The 26,805-nt window shown below is 34.6% G+C and overlaps 1 protein-coding gene across 1 annotated transcript in view; it reads left to right on the top strand.

The window, feature by feature from the left end:
• LOC124102291 (disintegrin and metalloproteinase domain-containing protein 18) overlaps positions 1-20,262 on the top strand; it is a 64,730-nt gene extending 44,468 nt beyond the window's left edge. The window contains exon 9 of the mRNA XM_046458548.2: positions 19,994-20,262. Coding sequence (XP_046314504.2) covers positions 19,994-20,012 — 19 coding nt within the window. The 3' untranslated portion in view covers positions 20,013-20,262. The remainder of the gene's footprint in view (positions 1-19,993) is intronic.
• Positions 20,263-26,805: the final 6,543 nt, after the last annotated feature.

A 26,805-nucleotide genomic window follows, 5' to 3' on the forward strand; every position in this document is an offset into this window, starting at 1 on the left:
AGGTTTGAGATGTTTGGTGCCAACTAAATGTGTGAGGAATGCTCTTATGTAAGGAAGGATAATGAAGAGCTTGGCATAATAATTTTTTACAATGATACTAGAATGGGTCTTAGCTGACTAATGAGCTTAACAATTATAAATTATTTCATTTACTAGTAAAAAGGATTTCTGTTTTGAAGTATGATTCATTATTTTTCTTGAAGCACATCCAAAATAACATATTGTATAAATTTGTCCTTAAAATGTACTAATTGATTCTGTGAGCTAGCACATTTTCCTGTGGTATGTAATGTGTTTTGGTATTCACTTCCTTTATAAATAATATAAATTATGAAAAATATACACAAAATAAGGAAATACATTTGTAATACTACATTTGAATAATAACATGAGATGCTTTCATTTATTTAAATACTACAAGAGTGGTAAGTGTCTTACCTAGTCTTTATGAATATAAAGAATATAAATTATGAGTATAATTACATCATTGTATGTATTTATATTGGAGGGACAATTTTTTTCCTTCAGTTGACAAAATAGATAACTTTCTGGTATCGAATATTATTACAATTAGACCTCATTACTGCCAACATTCTGATGTACCAGGTAACCTTTTAAAAACTAGCCCAAGGTCATTTTTAACTTGATATGTTCAGTGCACTTTCATTCATTGAATAGTTAATAACAGAGATTGTTCATTATTTCTGCTAATTACACCTTTATCTATCTTTTTCCAGTTCACATTTTGTATACTTCACTATTTATTAAAATTAAAAATACTAAAAAAATTTGTTTATTTGCTTTTCATTTTAGAAAAGGAAATGAAATTAAGAGATAATTAATTTTATATAGAATTTATTTCATCATGTCCTTCTTCTGTAATGGCCTGGATAGTGCAAGCAGCAAATGTCAGTTTATGATTTCACAAAGAGGATGGGAAATAAAGTTATTGAAACTGGTAATGAAATGACTTCTGGATGTTAGTTTCCCTTCTCTTTTAGAGATGCTTACCCTGAGTAGTTCGTTGCACTAAGGTAATTGTAATTACAATAGGAAATAAGGTTGTAATACATAACAATTTAGCAAATATTTGAACAGAAATTAATGTTAACATAAAAGGAATATCAAATAATATTTGAGCAATTTTAATCACACTTATTTTAGAAAGAGAAAATAGCATGCAATTTTATAATTTTACCTGCAGTTTTTAATGTTACATTAAACTTGATCACATCAGGTTACTTTGGAATAATAAGAATTTCTTGTTGATTTCATTTTTTTTTTAAATATATATTTGTTCACATTTATAGGATATTACAAATTTTACAGATATTCACTGGGCATTTCCTTTGTTAAGTACAGGGCATTATTTAATTATTAAGTAATCAGTATATACTTATAATTTTTTCACAGTATGCTAACATATAAAAAATGTAGTTGTTGTATGTGTGGAGTAGTGATGGGTTGGGATTCTGCCATTTTCTTTTTCCATCCTGTGACTGGATCTGTAAGTCCAGATAGACTGACCCTGGGGACACAGCTTTTTCCTGGACCTCAATGATTTTAATTTGGGATAGAAGGGAGAATTTCTAGGACTTTCCATTCTACCTTTACTGAGAAAGGTAGAACTCCACTGCCAAACAAACAAATCAACAAAATTAGATGATAAGCCCTAAACAGAAAAATAAGATTTTTCAAGGATCTTCTAATTGGTGAAACTAGATGTGTGTGTGTGTGTGTGTGTGTGTATCGATACATATATCTATACTATTAGAAGAATTTGAATATATACACTTTTTTCTTCCTCCTATCTTTTTCTGTTCATTTTTGCCCCCTTCTTTTTTTATTTCTTACTTCTTCCACTATCATTATGTTCATAAAAGAAATACCTGCACAAACTACAAGTAGTTATGTCTAATTCCATTTCTCACTGTAACTATTGTTTCAAGGAACTTTTATCCACTTTCTTAATGGTAGATAGAAAAATTGTGCATACTTGGGAGATAGTAAAAAGTGCATTATCTTCAAAATATGCTGTAATTTATTATTTTTATTATTTAGTTTGGTTTCCATTTACTTTGTCATTTCCTTAACTTGTAGGTAATGTGAAGAATTATGCCCTGTTTTAACATCCTACTGTAAAGTCTCCACAGAATCAAGTTACATTTTTATACATTGCTGTCCTTGACAAATTAGCCTGCATTGATCCATTTTTTTCCCAAAATTTTTGATATTTTCTAAGTTTCATTTCTATTTTAATTACAGAATCAAATGATTTAAAGGATCCTTGATGAACATTTATTGTATATATGTATGACTGAAGCCAAGTGGGATACAAAGATGAAATTTGCACAGACATAAAGATAAAATTGTTTTTGAAGTATTTGACAATAATACTAATTATTAAAGATTTTTTTATCATTATCATATAGGCCTATACTATGTATGATTTTTACTTAATTGCTTTGAATCCTCACAGAAAGCCTTTAGGATAGATTTGATATTTTTATTTTATACAAAGTAAGTTGTGATTTAAAGAAATAAATTCATTGTCCCAATATACACACATCTAGTATCTCACAAGGACTTAAAACTAGTTATCCTACTTCCAAATTAACAGGTCTTTCTATCATGATCTACTGGCCTCCACAAAGGAAACCATGTGATAACATAAATTATTACTAAGCCATGTGCTACCACTTGTTTTAATGAGTCCTAAGAGCAAAAATAAAGGAATATTCTCTCACGGGATAAAAGAAGTTATAGAAGAAATTTGTAGAGAAATGATAATTTCTTTAATATGATGCTGGGAATTGAATCCTGTGCCACATGCATGTCAAATAAGCACTCTACTGTTGAGCACATCCCTCACTCCAAGAAGATAAAATTTTGATCAGGCCTGGAAGGAAATAGTGGATTGGTTGGTGAGAGAATTTATATGGAGAAAACAACATGGGCATAACATGAAAAGATAAAATTAATATGCAAAAGTTTAATGGGTGATTATATAAAATTGGGAGACTGTTGGAAAATAACTATCAAGTTTTAGTCATTATTAATGAGAAGATTTTTGTATCCTAGTCTGATTACTTTTTTTATTTTTATCTAAAGTGCAATAAGGAAACACTAATTTAAACAGAAGAGTTGCATTTATGCAGAAAGAGTAGGTATTCTTAAATTCTAAAGATTTGTATTCTTCTATTAAATAGGATATTTGTACTTTTTCTCATAGATGCCCTGATAGATTGAGGGAGTTTCCTTCTATGCTTAACTTACTGAGAGTGCATTTGGGTGTGTTTTGTTTTTTGTTGATAATCATGAATAAATGTTGAATTTTGTCAAGTGCATTCCCATCATTTATTGAAAAGTTTTTTTTTTTATTTTTTATTGCAAATATTGTGAATTATATTCATGGTGTTTCTAATATTCTTGGGCTAAACCCCACTTTTAACTGTATTATTGTATTAGATATATTTTGTTAAAGATTTTTGACTTTATGAAGGCAATTAATCTGCAGTCTTCTTTTCTTATGTTATCTTTCTAGTTTGGGTCTCAGGATTAGGCTTGCCTCATAAAAATAGTTGGGAGAGGTTCCCTTATTCTCTATTTTTGAAAAAAATGTGTTAGATTGGCATTTTTTTTTCTCTATCTGAAATGTTTGCAGAAATTTATCAGTGAAACCATTTGAGCCTAGAGTTTCATCTCTGGGAATAACTTTATTTTTTTATATATGTGTGATTTAGGGTTGGGATTTTTTTTTTTTTTTGCAAATGTTAATAATTTGTTTCTTTTAAGTACTCTATCCATTTTGTGTAAATGATTTAATTGACATTATGTTGTCTACTTTATGTCTCTTAAGATGAATAATGATGCTTCCCCCTTTCATCCATAGAATTTGTAATATGTGTCATCTTTTTCTCTTTGATGAGTGTACCTGGTGTTTATCATTTCATTTACATTTTCTGTTTTTTTTTTGTTGTTGTTGTTGTTTTTTTAGATTTCTCTTTCACTGTTTTTTTTAATCATTTCTTTCTTCCTACTTATTTTAGATTTAATTTGTTATTTACTTTCTAGATTCTTAAAACTAGCTATACTCTGAAAATTTTCATATATTTTGAGAATCATTCAATTTAAAAGCTTTTCTAATTTCCCTTTTCCTTTTATGGATCATAGATTATATTAAATATTAATTTTAAAAAATACATCTTATATTTTTTTGAAATCTTATTTTCTTTGATTTCAATTTTTTGGGGGGTTCTGAGAACATGTGCTATATTGTCTTAATCCTTTTAAATTAATTGGGATTTATTTTCAGCATTTGAGCTTTCATGATGTATGTTCATGTGTACTAGGAAGAATGTTTATTCTGTTGCATGGAGCATCATGTGAAAGTCGTTCAAGTTGAGTTGGTTAATAATTTCTACATCTTCTCTTTGTCTTTTGATACCTATCAATTATAAGAATAGAATGCTGAAGTTTTCTTATGATTGGTGTTTGAAAGATTCATATCTTTATATCATTTTATTATTAACCTATTTCTGTGAGTTTTAAATATGTTTTGATAGGTAGCATTATAGTGGGAGCTCACATTTTGCCCATTCCAACAATCATGATTTAAGTTTTGTACATTAAATATAATTATTCATAGAATTTTGTATTGGATCTTAGCATCTTGTTGTTTTCTATTTAACCTATCCATTCTCCTTTCATTTCCTTTATTTCTTCCTTTATATAATTTCTCAAATATTGGCTCTATGTTTTTTTTTTGTCTTCATTCAAGGATTAAGTATGTACATTTAATTTATCACAGTCTGTGTTTAACTAATATTATACCACTTAATATATCAGAATATTGCAAAGTGTATTTTTCAAATTTCTTTTCCTGTTTTTTTTTTTGTGTGTGCTGTTTTTGTCATACATACATTTCACGTCTACATGTGTCCTAAACCTCATTATATAATATTATTTTTGATTTACTTAGTCAGTTACCTTTTATACAAAAAATTTAAGTCCCTTTATAATTATCTACAAATTAAGCATGTCTGATGGCCTTCATTTTTGTGTGTAGGCCCAGTTCCCATCTGATATTATTTTTCTTCATCCTAAAGAACTTTATCGTTATCTTTTTTAGATATTTGTTGGAAAAGCATTTCTAGGTCTAGAGAAAAAAATGATTTCCCTTCATTTTTAAAGTTATTTCATTCATTATAGAAATCTAGGTTGACTTTTTTTCTCTCACTACTTTAAAGAAAAAAATATGTATATATATTTAGTTGTCTTAAGCTTATGTTGTTTTTGACTGAGAAGTGTTCAGTCATTCTAATATTTCTTGTCCTGTCAATTAGGGATCTTTTTTTCCTGTCTGCTTTAATTTTTTCCTCTTTATTACTGATTTTCAGCAATTTATTTATAAGGCTAATCTTTTTGCCTATACATTAGTGTACATTAAACTTCTTAGATCTTTGCAATTATAGTTTTAATTGAATTTGGAAGAAATTCTACCATTTTTTCCTCAAATATGTTTTCTATTACTTCTCTGGGACTCCTCCTATATGACAAGTTAGACTATTTGAAATTATTCATTGATTCCCTGTTTTTTCTTTCTTGTCTTTGTTCTTCATGACAGATAATGTTTATTGTTGGGCTTTCCAGACAACTGGTCTTTTCTTCATTATAAAAATTTGTTCACTTCCAGTGAATTATTCATTTCGGATGTTATATTTTTCCAGCTGAATAAATAGTACTTGTTTTTTTATTTCATAGCTTCTTTCTTTATTTTCTCATCATTTTTATGTTTATATCTATTTATCATTAGCTATTCTTGAGTCTGCCTACTACTTTTTGTCATTTCTAGGTTTGTTGCTGATATGTATCATAATCTTGATTTCTTTTTCTTCTAGTGATATATCACATTTTTCTTGCTTCTTTATATGTCTGTTTTTTTTTCATTAGTTTCTAGGCATTGTGATTCTTAAATGTCTAACTACTTTTTGTACAGTGTTCATTCAATTCCTTGTAATTTAGCTTGATCTTTTCAAGGCTTGTTTCTTGGCTTTGTTAAGATAGGCCTAAGGTAGTTTTTACTCCAGGGCTAGTTTAGCCCTATTACTAAGACTTGATTCTTCTGGCATGTGTATAGAATGCCCTATGTGTTCACTAAAGTCTTTGCACTATGGCTGGTCAGACCTTGAACTCTCTGCATCTACATATGTGTAGCTTAGTATTTAACAATAGACTCAGGGGGATCTCTATGTATATTTATGTATCTATTTCTCACCTAAGCCTTTCTCTGACAACTGCCACAAATTGGAACTGCCTTAGACCTCCCCAGTTATAGGCTCTCTGTCTCCTCACCTCAGTGTGAAAATGCTTCTAGGTGAGAAGCCAGGATCATTGCAGGATGTACTTTGTGTCTCGCTGAGTTACTTAGTGCCTCACAGTTGCTGAGGCTGGCTTTGAACTCGCAATCCTCTTGCCTCTGCCTCCCGAGCAACGGGGATTGCAGGCATGCACCACCGCGCTCAGTTCCCCAAGGCAAATTTTATATATCATGCAATTCACCCATCTCATGAGTACAATTCAATGACATTTTGGAAACTTAACAACTTGTATAGCTATCACACACACCAAAAAGTTTAGAACTTCTTATCACCTGCCCCCCAAAGAATGCCTACTTTCTATTAAGACTCCTTCACTGTAGAATATTTTCTACATCAAGAAAGGAATCTATAGTATTACCTCCTTTTCTTTCAAGCCCAGAACCATTCATCTACTTTCTGAATTTATGTTGGATATTTTGAGTAAATATTATCATACAATATGTGGTCTCTTATATCAGGCTTCTTTCATTTAGCATAATGCTTGAGATTTCACTAATATTATAGCACATATCCCTCTTATTATTACCAAATAGTATTTTGCCATATGGCTATAACAAGTCACCAATAGGTGGAAATTTAGGTCATTTCAAATTTGTTTATTGTATCCCATGTTTTTTGATAATGATAAATAACATCAATGTGCAAGTCTTTGTATGGCCATATATTTTCATTTTCATGGTAGAACCTATGAGACTTATTAGATTACATGTTGAATTAAGTTTAATTTCTAAGAGACCTGTAAAAATGTTTTCCAGAGTGGTTATGCCTTTTTACATCCCCAACAGCAGTATATGAGGGTTCCCATTTCTTCACATCCTCATTAACATTTTTATTATCTTTTTTTATTATAGCCATTCTAGTGGGTATGAAATGGTATCTCATTGTGGTTGTAATTTGCATTTTGGTAATAACAAATAATGTTGAGCATCTTTCCTTGAGCTTGTTAGCTATTCTCATATCTTTTTTTTTCATGAAATATCTATTCAAATATTTTCATTTTGTGATTGGATTGTTCATCTTATTATTTCCAAGGTGTTCGAGCTATTTGTATATTCTGGATACAAGTCATTTATCAGATATGTATTTTGCAATTAGTTTCTTCTACTCTCTCCCTTGCCTTTTAATTTTGTTAATGATGTACTTTATATGCATATTTTACTAGTATAATAATTTTTAATCAGAGACTATTCTTGTTAAACTTTAATTTCAAAGATGTTTGGGTACTAATACAGGGATGTGGGTGTGGGGGTTGTTTTGTTTGGTTCAGTTTGTTTTTTTGTGATCCTGGGGATTGGACTCAGGGACTCATGCGTGCTAGGCAAGTGCTCTATCACTGAGCTATATCCCTAGTCCACTAGTCCAGATTTTCAACAGCAATTTAAAATGTAAAAAAAAAAAATATAAAAAGTTGAGGTCATGATGAAATGAAATTAAGTGTTAGGAATCATAAGAAAAGACAACTTAGAAAAATAGATTCAGTGAATAAACAATTTATAGAAGAAATATGGCCAAGGAACATATGAAAAATATTCACAACCTCATTAATTAAGTCAGATTAAGAAAACTAAAACAAACAATACTGAGATATTTCACACTTCTGAAACTGGCAAAAAGTAAAAGTCTGATAGCCTCGAGGGTTGAGCAGTGTGGAGCAGCAGATGCTTTTCCTCACAGCTGGCAGGAGTACCTGGAACAACCACATCTAAAAATGATTCAGCAGTTTTTAGTATGGTAGATGCTCATTCTTTTCACCAAACTCCCCCCCACACACACAAAAAACCCTTGTAAAAATTCTCACCATACAAAAATCAATTGCATTTCCACACATTAACAATAAACTATTTGAAAAATAAAGAAAAAAAATTCCATTCACAATAGCATCAAAAAGATGACATCAGTTATGTTTTACCAAGGCAGTAAAAAGTCTGAACGCTGGCACCGGCAAGGTAGACGGAACTGTGATCACCCACAGAACAGGCCCAGCGGCCTGCTGAGGGGCAGAGCCGCCCCCCCACGCCCCACGCCTGCCAGGTAGGCAGAACTGTGACCACCGACAGAAAAGGCCCAGGGACCCACGGAGGGGCAGAGCTGCCAACCACTCCTGCAAGGTAGGCGGGCCTGCGACCCACCATCAGAACAGGAGCAGCGGTCTGCTGAGAGGCAGAGCCACCCCCTCCCCCCGCACCGGCAAGGTAGATGGAACTGTGACCACCCACAGAACAGGCCCAGCGGCCTACTGAGGAGCAGAGCCGCCCCCCACCCCCCGCGCCTGCCAGGTAGGCAGAACTGTGACCACCAACAGAAAAGGCCCAGTGGCCCGCGGAGGGGCAGAGCTGCCAACCACTCCTGCAAGGTAGGCGGGTCTGCGACCCACTGGCAGAACAGGAGCAGAGGCCTGCTGAGAGGCAGAGCCGCCCCCTCCCCCCGGGCCGGCAAGGTAGACGGAACTGTGACCACCCACAGAACAGGCCCAGCGGCCTGCTGAGGGGCAGAGACGCCCAATACCCCACCCCACCCCCACGCCTGCCAGGTAGGCAGAACTGTGACCACCGACAGAAAAGGCCCAGTGGCCAGCTGAGGGGCAGAGCTGGCAACCACTCCTGCAAGGTAGGCGGACCTGCGAACCACAGGCAGAACAGCCCCAGAGGCCTGCAGAGGGGCAGCGCCGCTGCCTGCACCTGCAAAGTAGGCAGAACTGCGACCACCAACAGAACAAGCCTAGCAGCCCGCAGAGGGACAGAGCCGCCGCCCGCGCCTGCAAGGTAGGCGGACCTGCTACCAACCGGCAGAACAGGCCCAGCGGCCTGCCGGTGTGGTAGGCACATTGCCCCAATTGGAGGAGGGGCAGAGCCGCCGCCCGCGCCTGCGAGGGAGACTTTGCAACTATACAAGACCAATATAAATATATAGGGGGAAAATTCAATACCACAAAGTTTCACCAAGCAGAAAGAAATGCAAACAGTATGAAGAGACAAGGAAAGAAAGGACCACAAGCAATGCAGGTCAACTCAACGTTAGAAGAGGTAATAGCTGCAGCAGATGGAATGTCAGATAAAGAATTCAGGATATACATGCTTCAGATGATCTGGAGTCTCAAGGAAGACATCAGACAGCAAAATCAGACAATGAAAGATCACTTCAACAATGAATTACATAAACAAATCCAAGAAGCAAAAGATCAACTATACAGGGAGATAGAGGTTATAAAAAACAAACAAACAGAAATCCTAGAAATGCAGGAAGCAATAAACCAACTTAAAAACTCAATTGAGAATACTACCAGCAGAGTAGAACACTTAGAAGATAGAACATCAGACAATGAAGATAAAGTATTTCAACTTGAAAAGAACAGACAGCTCAGCAAGACTGTTAAGAAACCATGAGCAGAACATCCAAGAAATATGGGATAACATCAAGAGACCAAATTTAAGAGTCATTGGGATACAGGAAGGGACAGAGTTTCAAACCAAAGGAATGAGCAATCTATTCAATGAAATAATACGAGAAAACTTCCCAGACTTGAAGAATGAGACAGAATCCCAAATCCTAGAAGCCTACAGGACGCCGAATGTGCAAAATCATAAGAGATCCACACCTAGACACATTATAATGAAGATGCCCAACATACAGAATAAGGAGAGAATTTTAAAAGCTACAAGAGAAAGGAAGCAGATTACATTTAGGGGTAAGCCAATCAGGATAACAGCTGATCTTTCAACACAGACTCTGAAAGCTAGAAGATCCTGGAATAACATATTTCAAACACTGAAAGAAAATGGGTTCCAACCAAGAATTGTGTATCCAGCGAAATTAAGCTTCAGGATGGAAGATGAAATTAAAACCTTCCACGATAAACAAAAGTTAAAAGAATTTGCAGCTGGAAAACCATCTCTTCAAAACATCCTCGGCAAAACATTACAGGAGGAGGAAATGGAAAATAACAATGAAAACCAACAGTGGGAGGTAGGACAGTAAAGGGGGGAAAATAATCAAAGAGGAAAACAAACCATGTTTAGTAACAGAAATAAACAAATATGCCTGGAAGAACAACCCATATCTCAATAATAACCCTAAATGTTAATGGCTTAAACTCACCAATTAAGAGACACAGGCTAGTAGAATGGATCACAAAACAAGACCCAACAATATGCTGCCTACGGGAGACGCATTTGATAGGAAAAGACATACATAGGCTGAAGGTGAAAGGTTGGGAAAAATCATATCACTCATATGGACTTCGGAAACAAGCAGGTGTGTCCATACTCATATCAAATAAAATAGATTTCAAGCACAAGTTAATCAAAAGGGATAAAGAGGGACACTACATACTGCTCAAGGGAACCATACACCAACAAGACATAACAATCATAAATATATATGCCCCTAAAAATGGTGCAGCTGTGTTCATCAAACTCTTCTCAAGTTCAAGAGTCTAAAAGACCACCATACAATAATCATGGGAGACTTCAACACACCTCTATCACCACTGGACAGATCTTCCAAACAAAAGTTGAATAAGGAAACTATAGAACTCAATAACACAATTAATAACCTAGACTTAATTGACATATATAGAAAATACCACCCAACATCAAGCAGTTACACTTTTTTCTCAGCAGCACATGGATCCTTCTCAAAAATAGATCATATATTATGTCACAGGGAAACTCTTAGACAATACAAAGGAGTAGACATAATACCATGCATCCTATCTGATCATAATAGAATGAAACTGAAAATCAATGATAAAAGAAGGAAGGAAAAAGCATACATCACTTGGAGAATGAACAATAGGTTACTGAATGATCAATGGGTTATAGAAGACATCAAGGAGGTGTTGAGAGCCACAGCTGAAGGGGCCCCAGCAAACTTCCAGCTGCCAGCAAACTTCCAGCTGCCGGCTGATGATTGGCTCACAGCGGCCCCAGCAACATCTAGCTGATTGGCTCCTCTGCGGTGATGTTCATTGGGCTGTTTCCCTGCCCTTTCAGACCACGGAGCTGCTCATTTGGCTCCGCCCACGTGACCCAGCCAATCGGCCTCAAGAGCAGGACGATTGTGGGAGGTGGAGAGAAGCTTGTGTTGGAGAGAGAGGCTTGTGGAAAGCCGGTGGTGGCAGTTGGGGCTCTGAGGGTTTTTCCTGAGAGGCTGTTTTGTTTGGTGTGTGTGGTTCTAAAAATAAAGTTAGTTTCTTTTGACAAGTGGCTCCTGATTGTGCCCAGCCAGACTGCGGCAAGGAGGAAATTAAGAAATTCTTAGAGATAAATTAAAACACAGACACAACATATTGGAATCTATGGGGCACATTGAAAGCAGTTCTAAGAGGAAAATTCATTGCTTGGAGTTCATTCCTTAAAAAAAGAAAAAAACCAACAAATAAATGATCTCATACTTCATCTCAAAATCCTAGAAAAAGAAGAGCAAAACAACAGCAAAAGAAGTAGAAGGTAAGAAATAATTAAAATCAGAGCTGAAATTAATAAAATCAAAACAAAAGAAACAATTGAAAAATTTGACAAAACTAAAAGTTGGTTCTTTGAAAAAATAAACAAAATCGACAGACCCTTAGCCATGCTAGCAAAGAGAAGAAGAGAGAGAACTCAAATTACTAGCATATGGGATGAAAAAGGCAATATCACAACAGACACTTCAGAAATACAGAAGATAATCAAAAATTATTTTGAATCCTTATACTCCAATAAATTAGAAGATAGTGAAGGCATCGATAAATTTCTTAAGTCATATGATCTGCCCAGATTGAGTCAGGAAGATATAGACAACTTAAACAGACCAATATCAATTGAGGAAATAGAAGAAACCATCAAAAGACTACCAACTAAGAAAAGCCCAGGACCGGATGGGTATACAGCAGAGTTTTACAAAACCTTTAAAGAGGAACTAATACCAATACTTTTCAAGCTACTTCAGGAAATAGAAAAAGAGGGAGAACTTCCAAATTCATTCTACGAGGCCAACATCACCCTGATACCTAAACCAGACAAAGACACTTCAAAGAAAGAAAACTACAGACCAATATCTCTAATGAACCTAGATGCAAAAATCCTCAATAAAATTCTGGCGATTCGGATACAAAAACATATCAAAAAAATTGTGCACCATGATCAAGTAGGATTCATCCCTGGGATGCAAGGCTGGTTCAATATACGGAAATCAATAAATGTTATTCACCACATCAATAGACTTAAAAATAAGAACCATATGATCATCTCGATAGATGCGGAAAAAGCATTCGACAAAGTACAGCATCCCTTTATGTTCAAAACTCTAGAAAAACTAGGGATAACAGGAACATACCTCAATACTATAAAAGCAATCTATGCTAAGCCTCAGGCTAGCATCATTCTGAATGGAGAAAAATTGAAGGCATTCCCTCTAAAATCTGGAACAAGACAGGGATGCCCTCTTTCACCACTTCTGTTCAACATAGTTCTCGAAACACTGGCCAGAGCAATTAGACAGACGAAAGAAATTAAAGGCATCAAAATAGGAAAAGAAGAACTTAAATTATCACTATTTGCAGATGACATGATTCTATACCTAGCAGACCCAAAAGGGTCTACAAAGAAACTATTAGAGCTAATAAATGAATTCAGCAAAGTGGCAGGATATAAAATCAACACGCATAAATCAAAGGCATTCCTGTATATCAGCGACAAATCCTCTGAAATGGAAATGAAGACAACCACTCCATTCACAATATCTTCAAAAAAAATAAAATACTTGGGAATCAACCTAACAAAAGAGGTGAAAGACTTATACAATGAAAACTACAGAACCCTAAAGAGAGAAATAGAAGAAGATCTTAGAAGATGGAAAAATATACCCTGTTCATGGATAGGCAGAACTAATATCATCAAAATGGCGATATTACCAAAAGTTCTCTATAGGTTTAATGCAATGCCAATCAAAATCCCAATGGCATTTCTTGTAGAAATAGAGAAAGCAATCATGAAATTCATATGGAAAAATAAAAGACCCAGAATAGCAAAAACAATGCTAAGCAGGAAGTGTGAATCAGGCGGTATAGCGATACCAGACTTCAAACTATACTACAGAGCAATAGTAACAAAAACAGCATGGTACTGGTACCAAAACAGGCAGGTGGACCAATGGTACAGAATAGAGGACACAGAAACCAATCCACAAAACTACAACTATCTTATATTTGATAAAGGGGCTAAAAGCATGCAATGGAGGAAGGATAGCATCTTCAACAAATGGTGCTGGGAAAACTGGAAATCCATATGCAACAAAATGAAACTGAATCCCTTTCTCTCGCCATGCACAAAAGTTAATTCAAAATGGATCAAGGAGCTTGATATCAAATCAGAGACACGCCGTCTGATAGAAGAAAAAGTTGGCTATGATCTACATACTGTGGGGTCGGGCTCCAAATTCCTCAATAGGACACCCATAGCACAAAAGTTAATAACTAGAATCAACAAATGGGACTTACTCAAACTGAAAAGTTTTTTCTCAGCAAAAGAAACAATAAAAGAGGTAAATAGAGAGCCTACATCCTGGGAACAAATCTTTACTCCTCACACTTCAGATAGAGCCCTAATATCCAGAGTATACAAAGAACTCCAAAAATTAGACAATAAGATAACAAGCAACCCAATCAACAAATGGGCCAAGGACCTGAACAGACACTTCTCAGAGGAGGACATACAATCAATCAACAAGTACATGAAAAAATGCTCACCATCTCTAGCTGTCAGAGAAATGCAAATCAAAACCACCCTAAGATACCATCTCACTCCAGTAAGATTGGCAGCCATTATGAAGTCAAACAACAAGTGCTGGCGAGGATGTGGGGAAAAGGGTACACTTGTACATTGCTGGTGGGACTGCAAATTGGTGCAGCCAATTTGGAAAGCAGTATGGAGATTTCTTGGAAAGCCGGGAATGGAGCCACCATTTGACCCAGCTATTCCCCTTCTTGGTCTATTCCCTAAAGACCTAAAAAGAGCATGCTACAGGGACACTGCTACATCAATGTTCATAGCAGCTCAATTCACAATAGCAAGACTGTGGAACCAACCCAGATGCCCTTCAATAGACGAATGGATTAAAAAAATGTGGCATTTATACACAATGGAGTATTACTCTGCATTAAAAAATGACAAAATCATAGAATTTGCAGGGAAATGGATGGCACTAGAGCAGATTATGCTAAGTGAAGCTAGCCAATCCCTAAAAAACAAATGCCCTTCAATAGATGAATGGATAAAAAAAATGTGGCATTTATACACCATGGAGTATTACGCAGCACTAAAAAATGACAAAATCATGGAATTTGCAGGGAAATAGATGGCACTAGAGCAGATTATCCTTAGTGAAGCTAGCCAATCCCTAAAAAACAAATACCAAATGTCTTCTTTGATATAAGGAGAGTAACTAAGAACAGAGTAGGGACGAAGAGCATGAGAAGAAGATTAACATTAAACAGAGATGAGAGGTGGGAGGGAAAGGGAGAGAAAAGGGAAATTGCATGGAAATGGAAGGAGACCCTCAGGGTTATACAAAAGAACATACAAGAGGAAATGAGGGGAAAGGGAAAAATAATACAAGGGGGAGAAATGAAGGACAGTAGAAGGGGTAGAGAGAGAAGAGGGGAGGGGAGGGGGGATAGTAGAGGATAGGAAAGGTAGCAGAACACGACAGTCACTAGTATGACAATATGTAAATCAATGGATGTGTAATTGATGTGATTCTGCAATCTGTATATGGGCTAAAAATGGGAGTTCATAACCCACTTGAAGCAAAGTGTGAAAGATGATATATCAAGAACTATGTAATGTTTTGAACAACCAACAATAAAAAAAAAGATTTAAAAAAAAAGAGGTGATTGCAGAGTTATCAGAGCAAATCATGCTAGACAGGTTATATTTTATCCTGGGGGAGGGTGGGCACTTAAGGCATTAACCAGGAAAGTCAAGTCACAGATTTGTTTAAACATATTACTATGGCAGCCAATCTGCTGATGAGAACAGTTGGTAAATATAACCCCTTTAGTACTTGGGAATATGCAGAATGCTTCCTCAGTGGACACCCTATGGACAGTGACAATTAGCCAAGCAAGAGTGCCCTTGTTTGGTCTTGATATAACATATAATCATCCTAATATATCTAAGAATGTGTGTGTGTGTGTGTGTGTGTGTAAGATTCATTTAACTCCTAGTCATTGGTGTCAACATACCTTATATACAAACAGAGATATGATAAATTGTGGTATAAAGGTGTATTAAGAATTTTAATGCAAAAAACAGAGAGCTCATATATAATAGCATAATTTGGTGTAAACATACTTTATTTACAGAGTTACGAAAAATTGTGCTGTGAATGGATAATTATGAATGTAATGCACTCCATCATTGTCATGTATGTGAGAAATAAATTTAAAAAACAACAAAAAAATAAAGTTTAAGGTCTAAAATGTAAAAAAAAAAAATTTTAAATTGAAAAATATTCAATGTATACTCACTATGAACTATGCACTGTAATAGATTCAGGGAAGACAAAGCAAACAAAACAAAACTCCTGACAAACTGTCCAGTATCACATATCATTTATTTATGTATTAAATAATCCTGCCATGGTTTGAATGTTTTTTCCCTTCAAAACTCATGTTGTAATTTAATTTTCATTTAATTCCCCTCATGTGTGGCACAAATACCACTATAAAAGGGTGAGTTCATCCCCCTTCTCTCTCCCTTCTGCCTTCTGCTATGTGAACACCTTGCCTTGCCCGCTCTGGAGGACTCAGCATGCAAGGCGCCATCTTGGAATGAGAATCACCAAACATGTTGGCACTTTGACCTAACACTTCCCTGCTCCAAAACTGTTAGCCAATACATTTATATTCTTTATAGATTGTCCAGTCTCAGGTTGTCTAACAGCACAAAAACAGACTTCGGTAATTTAAAAAAACATCTGCAGATCTGATATGTGCCATCTACTGTTTTAGGAGGCACCTTGATAAGTAAGCAGGCAATATGTTAAGATAAAGATAAGTGCAGAATGAAGCAGGAGAGCACTGGACTGGTTTACCGGGACACTTATGAGAATTTTCTAGTGGGGTGAGTTCTGAACTGAGGCAGAAGGATGTTAAAAGTTGCCAGAAAAAGAACTGGAAGGGAAGGGCTATGGCCTGAAACCTCAAAGCAAATGAAGCAGCATTTCTTAGGCCCAAGGGGAGAGGGAACTTGGTACACCCTTTAGTCTATGTGCAGGAGTTCAATGTGGCTGCAGAAAACAGTATAAGGCAAGAAAAGGGAGACGGAGGTCAAAGAGAGGCAGGGAACAAACTGTGAAGAGCCTTGCACCTGTTATGGAGTTGGGATTTGACTGATCTTGAGATATAATGGCAAATCCAACAAATGTGATCTCTTATCTCTGAAAATCTACAGTTTGGTGGTCGTGACAGGACATGGTCAGAAGTACATTTTAGAAGGTTGTCCTGGGTCTCTGTGGAGTCTGTAGAGAACAGACTGGAGTGGTGAGAAGTCAGGGGGGAGGCCAGAAGCAGAGAGAGCTGTCCTGTTGGTGGATATGTTCCCAACAGCCAAAAGAGGGCCTGGAGCACAGTAGGTGTCCAATAAATACAAACATGAGTAGATGAGGTCAAAGGTAATCCTTGTTTGTTGCTGGGCAGGCTACCTATTCAGCTGCATCCAAAGAAGATAATTGTACTTTCCTAATAACTATCTATAGGGTTAAACTTTGCAGTGTTTTCTCAAAACCCTGGGCTACTTATTTTGTGTTCCCAAAGTAAACATTGGTACACGTTCCCTCAGGGACCTATAAACAACAGTGGCTAACCTCACAGAGTATTAATCAAAGTAGCTTTTTTCTCTTTAGCAATACCCACTACAAATTATAATTTGTTTTCTTATTTTCTTTTTAAAAGTGTCTTGTATAAAATCTACAGGTCTATTTCAAATCCTTTTGCAAATAGACAGAGTCATCTTTGAGGAAGACCACAGGATTTAAGGACATGAGACCAGGTTTTACTTCTGGCTTCTTAGTGGTTCTGTGGTCACAAATGAATTATCCAACTTTCTTGCGCTTAAAAATTTTCTCACTGGCAAAAGGAGCATAGCAATATGTATTTCGTGTGGTTGTGAAAATTAGATGAAATCATGTACAATGCAAAATATTTTGTAAAACCTATGGAATTATAAAAGGACTGTAATTTAAGTTATATAAAAATAATTAGAAACATAATTCTACTTTATTATTATTATTATTATTATTATTATATTTTTTATAACATGTATGCCTCCATTTCTTAACAATGTATACAGTAACTCCTCTCTCTCTAGTATGGTTTATATGTAATCATAGATTGACTTCCATCCAGACTCTAAAGGGGCAACTTAATGGAGTCACAGTGAGACACAAGAACTGTGAATATACCAATTTCACACTCCTGGGGCCTAATTTAGTCTCCCTGCATAGACCAAACCCTGAGGATGATCAATAAGACATTTTCCCAAGGAGAGAATGCAGCATCAGGCCCATAGAGAATAGAAAAGGCTGTGGAAGGGAATCACACTCTGATTATCTGTATCTGAGAATACAAAGAAAACCAAACCAAAATGCTTCTCTTACTCAACAACCATGACAGAATACTTCTGTGACTGAATGTGTGGGATGGGACTTTCTCCATACACCAAGCAAGTACTCTGCAGTCGACATTGGCTCAGATGTCTAATTCAATTCAATTCTGATATTATCTTCCTAAAGATAGCATCAGATCCTGCAGGTTAAAGGCTCAGTCACACAAGACTGTCCCTGGCTTCTTATGCCAATCTCCGGATTGTATTATTGGTACTTCTGAACAATAAGCTATATATCAAGATTCTTCTTACCCACTCTTGGATTTTGATTGATTTGCTAGAGCAGCTCAAAGAATTTAGGGAAACACTTCACTTATATTTACCAGTTATTATAAAGAATATTGCAAAGGATACACTAAGAAGTATGTGGGAAGGGCAAGAACTTCCATACCCTCTCTGGGTGTGCCACCCTCCAGGAACCTCCACAGATCCAGCTGTAAGAACACTCTTTCATCCCTGTTCTTTGTGGTTTTCATGGAGGTCATTATTACATTAGGATGGCTGGCTACATCACTGACCAACTTTACCTTCACCCCTCAACCTTCCCCAAAGTTTCATACATGGATAAATTTATGTTAAGGGGAATTGCTATGATTTGTGTTAAAGATAGGGTATGGGTGTAGAAAAGAACATATATAAACATACACACACACACACACACACATATATATATACACACACATATGTATATGTATAAATTTTTATATGAATTTTTATGTGAATTTTAAATGTATATCTCAAAATATATGACCATTTATGGTTTATATATAAAGAGGTTTCTATTTAGGGGTAGTAGTAGAGATTGGACTAAATTTAGAAATAGGTTTAGGGTTAGAGTTAGGGTTTGAACATATATATCCATATATGAATAAATATATAAATAAATATAAATTTATATAAATTTATTTATACAAATAAATATATAAATCCCTGGTCTCTAATCATGCAATGCTATTTTCATAGTGACCTGTCCCCACACTGAAGCCACCTACAGGCTGCTAACTTCAGTCAACTCACTAGCACATAAAAAAGCATTTGCTACTTTGGAGATTCCAAGGATTTTAGGAGTCTCATGCCAGTAAACCAGAAAAAGTATGTTATTTTACAACATTGTACTGTGACTCAGAACACACTAGGTACTAAGTATCACAATGAGTCAGTGCCAATAATTTTCCTTAACTGTTTATATTTTATTTCTACAAATAGCTTAATGTATCTCTGGCACCTCAGAATATCAATGACTATATTTATATACCTCTATCTTGTCTTTTAGAAACTTAAGTGTTTAAACTTTTGTATGTGGTTGTTCTGAACAATTATTATGTTTATTTTACATTAAATTGCACTCATTGAAATAGCCATGATTACAATATTATATTCTTTTTTTTTTTCAACTTAATATTCTAGAATTTCACTCTAATGAATGCAGATAATTTTATCAGGCCATGTGAGAGATGGCTCCCCTTTGAATTCAATGCAATTTGTCATGTTTATATCTACAATTGGCCATTTGCAGCAGAAATAATATGCAAATACATTTAAAACAGGAATGATAAATTTGTAATTTAATTACTACTGTGATACTTCATGACCCAACTACCCATTTATGGGATAGTTAAGTGGGAATGGCAAGGAAACCTAAACTTTGATGTTAGTTTTGTTTGTACCAGTAACTTAACCTGTGACTTATGATAAAGTTTCCTAATTTTCTCATGCTTCCATTTTTCTGTCATATGAGAATATTGGAGATAATCTTTAAAATTATTTTGAGCTCTACAATGCCTTTTGCTTCTAATTCAGCACATTAGAAGTGCATAAATGGTGTATAGCTTGCAAAAATTAAAAAAAAAAGTGCAGGTTCGTTCATGTGCCCCAAAGGTCATTGTTGGAATGATAACTGGATTGATTCTGGAAGATAACTGGATTGGTAGAAAGGGTTTATACATGAGCAATGGTTTTTCTTGATAGGGAACTTTTCAAGATATAACAGACATATTGGTGACAACTGATTCCCCAAACCAAGGAACAAAGAAGTGGTAAGCATGAAGTCCAAGGAAGTGACTCTGTCCTACTGAATACTCCTAATTTCCAGTGTGGTACATGGGAGAGCAATACATGTATGCTGAATTAAGAAATGGATGAAGAAGAGAAGGTACATACAGTGCATGGCAATGCAGCAGAGAGTAAGTACGGATGCATTTTGGGAAAAGAAGTCATGTGTCTTGAGATGGGTGAAGGGGGTCCATGCCAAGAAGGACATTATAATTTCAGCTTCAAATGAAGAAAAAGAGCAAAGCCCCAGAGATGTCAAAATTCTTTTTGTGTTTATAAGTTTGCAAGTCAACCAAAGGGGCCAGAGATTTAGTATGGGGGGAGAAGTGAAGGTGGAAAGGTAATTTGGAGGCATGTCATGAAAGAGCTGAATGTTGAGCAAGGACAACAACCCTGGGAAATGCTGTGACAGTTCTTTGCATGGGAAAGTTCACCACTTTATCCTAAACAGAAGCTTTTGATGAGAGTTTTAACTCATTGCTATGTTGCAGGCTACTGACAGAACTGCCCTCAAAAAAGTTCTGGGGTGTTTTACTAGCATCATAGGCTCTTTCATGTATTTAAAACTATACTACTAACAAGAGCAAAGAATATTAGAGAAAAAATAATTTAGTCGTAGAGGGAAATTAGCTAAAGAGTAAAGCTTAGATTGACACAGGCCACCTTTATCATCTAAGTCTCTTTCTGAAATGATTAATTTTCTAGTAGGAAAAAAGAGGTGGTAAGTATGTTGTTAAATTTTCTAGTAGGGAGTTTGTTTAAATTGTATTATTTCATCCCTTTTAATCCAGAGTGAGAGATTCACACTTAGAAGAAATTGGGCTGGAAATTTAAAAAAAAAAAAAATTTTTTTTTTTTTAAAAAAAGCTAATTTGTATATGTGAATCAAGGCTCTTTTCCATTTCTAATCAGAGGCAAAAATGAGGGCAAAATGCTTTTCAAGTATATGACACAGAAAGGCCCAGCGGGCCTGACTCCAAATTCTTATTCTGATCTCTCATTTCCTCCCCATAAACTCAGTCTTACTGTTCTTAAAATTCTCATGGTAAATATGTTCTTCCTTTTGGATTTTGAGCTGCTTTCCCTGTTTGGAGACATTCTGAAGTTTCTCTGAAGTCTGTTTATGTCCCCTCTTCCTTTTTTAAATGAACACAAAAGAAGTTTGTCACCTGATTTTCAAATGCAATAGAACTCATTGATTCCAGTTTTAATTCCTAAACATACTTTATGTTTTAAATTATTTTAACATGTTCTTAAATTGAGATTTCCTCTTTAAATCATAGCCTTATAGCAGTTTAATGAAATTGATCTAGGAAAAACTTTTTAAAAAATGATAGATTATTTTAGAAACATGATTTCTGTTAGAAAAAATAATATAGACCAGAACTCCAATAAAAAAAAAATTGTGGTACAGATTCATAAGATATACCACCAGTAACTGCTGATTCACAAATCCCTATGAACAAGTTTCTTAATATACTTCACCACATTTGAAATAATATTCTGATGCTATGTTACTTCAGAGAGATGCAGCTAGACTCAATTAGTTAGAGCTCATGGAGTGTTTGTATATTTTTGGATGAAGGGGGCCATAGGAATTGCATTATCATTATTATAATTAAGAGACAATATTTTCTATTTATGTAACTCACAGGAAAAAATACTTCTTTTTACAAAAGATGAGAATTTACATCTTTATCACTAAAAACCCTAAGTATTTTTAATTGCTTTTACAACTTAGGAATCACAATTTATCTTTTGCCCAATAAAAATTAAAATAGGCCTGGGAAATTCTGTTTGTTGCATGGCCAACTTGGGGGAAGGGAATAATGCAGCCAAAGCAAGACTGGTTTTTGTTTTTTGTTTTGATTTACCTTTTCAGTGAAGATTTTAATTCAGTTCCAGGGTACATGCAGGAGCCTTAGGATGATTCCCAAGTTTTGAAGTTTTAAACAAGGTGATTCTGTCTGTGGGTAGTTGACTCAGTGGAGGGTAGTAAAGCCTAGGACCTCTTATCCTGCCATCTTGTGGATGTCACTTTTCTATTTTTGAGACTTGAAATCAGAAATTAGGCACATTAACCATATACTAAAGGAAATCAAATAAATTATCTTAAATATAATTTATTCTACACATATGAAGACAGTATGCTCTATCTATGACTAGTATTATTTCATATTTCTGGACAGTATCACATTCTAGCTATCTCCAGTATCATGTGGTAGAGGCCCTCTTTGCCAAACAATTGCATTTTAATGTTTAGAAGTCTTTGGAGAGAAATACTTTACCTCTGGATTCATGATAAGCCCTTTGCTTTCCTCTAACCTAAAAGTTCTGGTTATGCATGTATCAACTGCAATGCATTCATACTAGGAACAAATAGTGTCAGCTTGTTATGGTCACAGAATTGATGACTTCTTGAATTCTATACAAAATTTGCAGTAGCCATGAATTTCGTGAGGAAGAATTCATATGACTGGGGACAGGTGTAAAAGATAGAAAAATATGTCACTCTTATTTAGTTCCTAAAAAAAAGGTAATAATATTGTGAAGACAGTGGATGTTAATAGGTTGAATGGAATGATGGAATGTAAAACCTAATAAGCAGAGACTTCAAAGATCTCAACCTATTGCCTTTGTGCCTAGAAATTAAGAACCCAGGAGTTAAAATGAGAATTTGTGACTACATAATCTTTAGATCTAGTCCCATGCAGCAATAAATAATCCTATTTTATAAATGCTTACTTTATGCCAATATTATGCATAGAGTTTTTATGAAGTATCTTTTTCATTGTCAATGTTGTCATATGAATTTTGGGACTTGTATTTTTCCTAATTAAATGATGAATGTATTGATTTTTTATTATAAGTGCTTATTCTTTATTTTTTCACATTTTCTGTATCTTCTTGAATTAATTGTTGTAATTTTCATGTGCCTAAGAATATTAACTTTTGTCTGGCATTTGAAATTGTTTGTTTGGCATAAAGTAATTTATATTATTTTTATTTTATATTTTTAATGGGGACTGAAGCCAAGGATGCTTTACTTCTAAGCTACATATATAATATATACATTTTTTAAAATTCTTTGAAGCAGGTTTTTGCTAAGTTACTGGGGCTGGCCTCCAACTTGTGATCCTCTTGCCTCAGCCTCTTGAATTGCTCAATTACACAGGTGGACCTCCCTCCACATCTGGCAATTTATTTTCATCTTATGTTTAAAATACAGATTTTGTATTTTTCTCTTATAAATGTTTTTATTTGGGAGTTTAAAACTTGTGTTGTCTTCCAGATTCATCCATGTTTCAGCAAATCAAAGGAGTTCCTTATAGTTTAAAGCTGCAACATTGACTTTAATTGACTATTTGATTTACGTTTTTTTTTTTTGGAGGGGGGGTTCATTTTAATGCTCTAAAAAATTTTAATGTCCTACTATGTCAGTCTGTGGCTCAAATACTCATCTTTTCTTATCATTAAAATAATTATTTTGCATTAACACTTTTATGAAAGTTATGAATAGAATTTAAAATTTGCTTTTTTAATTATTGTTTTGAAAATCTTTTTTGATTGTCGTCTTTGTATTCATATAATACCTGCTATGAATCAAATTCTCTTTTATTTGTAGGTAATGTGCTTCTCTGATAGATTTGACTACTGTTTGTTTTTTTCCCCTTTTTTCCATTTTTGTCTTTTTGCATCTTCAGTATAAAATTTCTTGGGGTTGGCTTATTTGCTTTTATTATTCTATATTACTGGAGTGAGCCATTGATTTGAAAGCATAAGATCTCAAACACTGGCAGTTTCTCCACAATTAACTTTCCATATATTACTTTTAATGCTTTCTTGCTGATATTTTATTCTAGAAATTCTTTAAAACACATTATAGTCTATCAAGTTATACTTTATGTCAGATATTCCTATATTTCATTTAAGCCTAAGCCTTACCATTGATTGTTTATATGAATTTCTTAGAACTATCTTAAGAAATATTTTTTTTTCATTTGCTTAAATAAGTTTTTATAACCTCAATTGGCTTTTTACTACCATGTTTAGTATGTCCAAGATTTTTAGATGGATTCCTAAGTTCATATTTAATTTCATCAGTTTTATAATTCCTTTAATTTTAAGGAAATTATGTCATTGTTCCTTTAATAAATTTTTACTATACTTATTTTTTTTCATTTTTGACATATTTTTCAATAAAACTGTTCCTCTTGATTATCTTGGCTGTCTTTGTAAGCATCACTTTTTTGTTTTGTTTTGTTTTTCATTTGATTTGAAATGTTGCATTTCCTTTGCATTTAGAGTGGCAGATTTTCTGTGTGCCTTTAGAAACTATATTCTTACTTTGAGATCACCCTTCCTAAATGGAAATTTTAATGTTACCTGCTCCTGACTCCCAAACCCTCTTCCAGCTCTAAATATCATAATGACATTTCAGATTTCATGAAATAGTTGAATTAATCAGGATGCCAAAAAAATGTGTTTTTACAGCATTCCAGAACAAAGGTTGCTATAAACCACAACCCAGAGAGCAATCTTAGCATACTTTTCACAGCTTCCTTTTCAAGGTAGGAATAGAGCCATGACTATAGACAAGTTTTAGGAAGTGAGTTGCGTGCCAGTTCCCCCCTCAAGCGGAACTGTTTAAGTTCCCTCTACTCTACTTCAGCTGAATGTTAGATGCCTTTCTTCCTAGGGATTGAACTGTACCCAGAATGCTTAATGCTTTCAGAGGTGTTTGTATCCATATATATTACCATCTTCTCAATTTTGGTGATGCTTATCATACTTTCTGAGTTCAGATATTCTTGAATGTTTCTCTACATATTTTATCTTCCTCTGCTTAGCTTTTGGAGCAGAGGGTATACAAATACACAATGTCCTTCCCATGGTGGCATGCAGAGTTTTGGACTGCCAGGCATCTGCAAACACTCACCTCCATTCACAATCATGAATATATTCAATTACACGGCAGAAGGTTTCACAGAAGTAATTATGGTTACTTATCAGTTGACATTAAACCTTGCCAGTTATTCTGGATTATCTGTATGAACCTAATGTAACATTTAAAAATACAATGAACATGTAAAAAAGAGTTACATTTTGATAAAAGGAATAAGTGCTGATGTTGCACAACACAGTGATTATAGTTAATAATAATATATTCCAAAAGACCTAAAAGACAGAATTTTAAATATTCTTATCACAAGTAAATGATAGATATTTCTAATAAATAAGGTACTAATTGATCTGATTGATCATTCCATAATGTGTAAAAATACATGGAAACATCACATTGTAGTCCATGAACATATAATTATAATTTGTCCACTAAAAATAAAATAAAACTTTTTTTTAAAGCATAGTTGTCTGCCAGCTGAGTCAGAATAGAAAAAGAGATGTGGCAGCAGGGGAAGTCAGAGGGATTTGAAGCATAAGAGGAATGCCCTGCATAACAGCTATCTTTAAAGATGAAGTGTATCAGGTGCCAAGGAATACAGGCAGCTTTTAGGAGGTGAGAAGGAATTGACCTTCAACTAAGGGATTGAATTCAACCAGCATCAGGAAAGAGCAGGGAGCAGATCTGCCATCAGATGCTTTACATAAAAGCCCAACTCAGCTGACACCTGGATTTCTGCCTGGGAGATCTTATGCAAAGTACCTACCTGAGCCCAATGAGTGATTATTTTGCATTGTTTTAAGCCCCTAGGTTTATGATAATTTATTACAGAAATAGTACAATACTGATAAGCCTAGGAATATGTTTCTAGATTCTACCAATGACAGAATCATTTTGTATTATATATTTGTATCTATCATTTCAAGAGTAATTTATTATTCTAATGTGTGGATTTCTTCTAATGTTGGTCTGAGCTATACCATATGTATTTTGGATCTTAAAATGTTATGAATTTAAATCTAAAGTACTTTAATAATTTTTAAAAATATTTTGAAAATTTGTGGAATTTTCCTTTATTTCTATTAGCTATATTTTATATATTATATTTGATCAGAATTTTATCTATAAATTAAACTATTCAAGGGTTGTTTCTGCTTGGGTAAATGTTTTGTTATTTATAATAATGGGGGTATTGTGGCTCAGTGGTAGAGTGCTTTCCTGGCATGTGTGAGGTGTTGGGTTTGATTCTCAGCACCACATATAAATAAATAAATTAAATAAAGGTTCATCAACAGATAAATATATTTTTTAAAAAATGGGGACATTGAAAGTTGCCACAATATTTTCAGAATATGAAATATATCAGTTGCATTAACTTCAATAATTGAGTATTTCATATACATGTTTTTCTTGCATGATGTTTCACAGACTAAGAGGTGGTTTTATGTTCAATTTTGTCATTAAGTTTATATTATTTTTTCTTAGACTTAAGCTATGCTTAATGGATTTTGAAGTTGTCAAAAATGATTCCTGATACTGAGATCTTCACTATGTATTATTTTTATCACTATTATGTATTTTTGTTTTGAATTCAGTTTTGTTTAATAATAATTCCTTAATCCATAACTTCTCATTTTGCATTGACCTTTCCACCTACTTCATGCTCTTCTTGGAGTAAATTCTTCATAAAGCTATAGATGTGACTTGAGAGAGAGAGAGAGAGAGAGAGAGAGAGAGAGAGAGAGAGTTAAATAGTAGGAGGAGAGACCAGGAGTTTCAGCCAACAGTTTATGGGCTTTGTTCACCTTCTGGAACAGATTGAACC

Source organism: Marmota monax, unplaced genomic scaffold, assembly GCF_021218885.2.
Source record: "Marmota monax isolate L192 unplaced genomic scaffold, Marmota_monax_Labrador192_F-V1.1 WCK01_AAM20220418_F8-fsc00985, whole genome shotgun sequence".
In the NCBI taxonomy this organism is placed as follows: Eukaryota; Metazoa; Chordata; class Mammalia; order Rodentia; family Sciuridae; genus Marmota; species Marmota monax.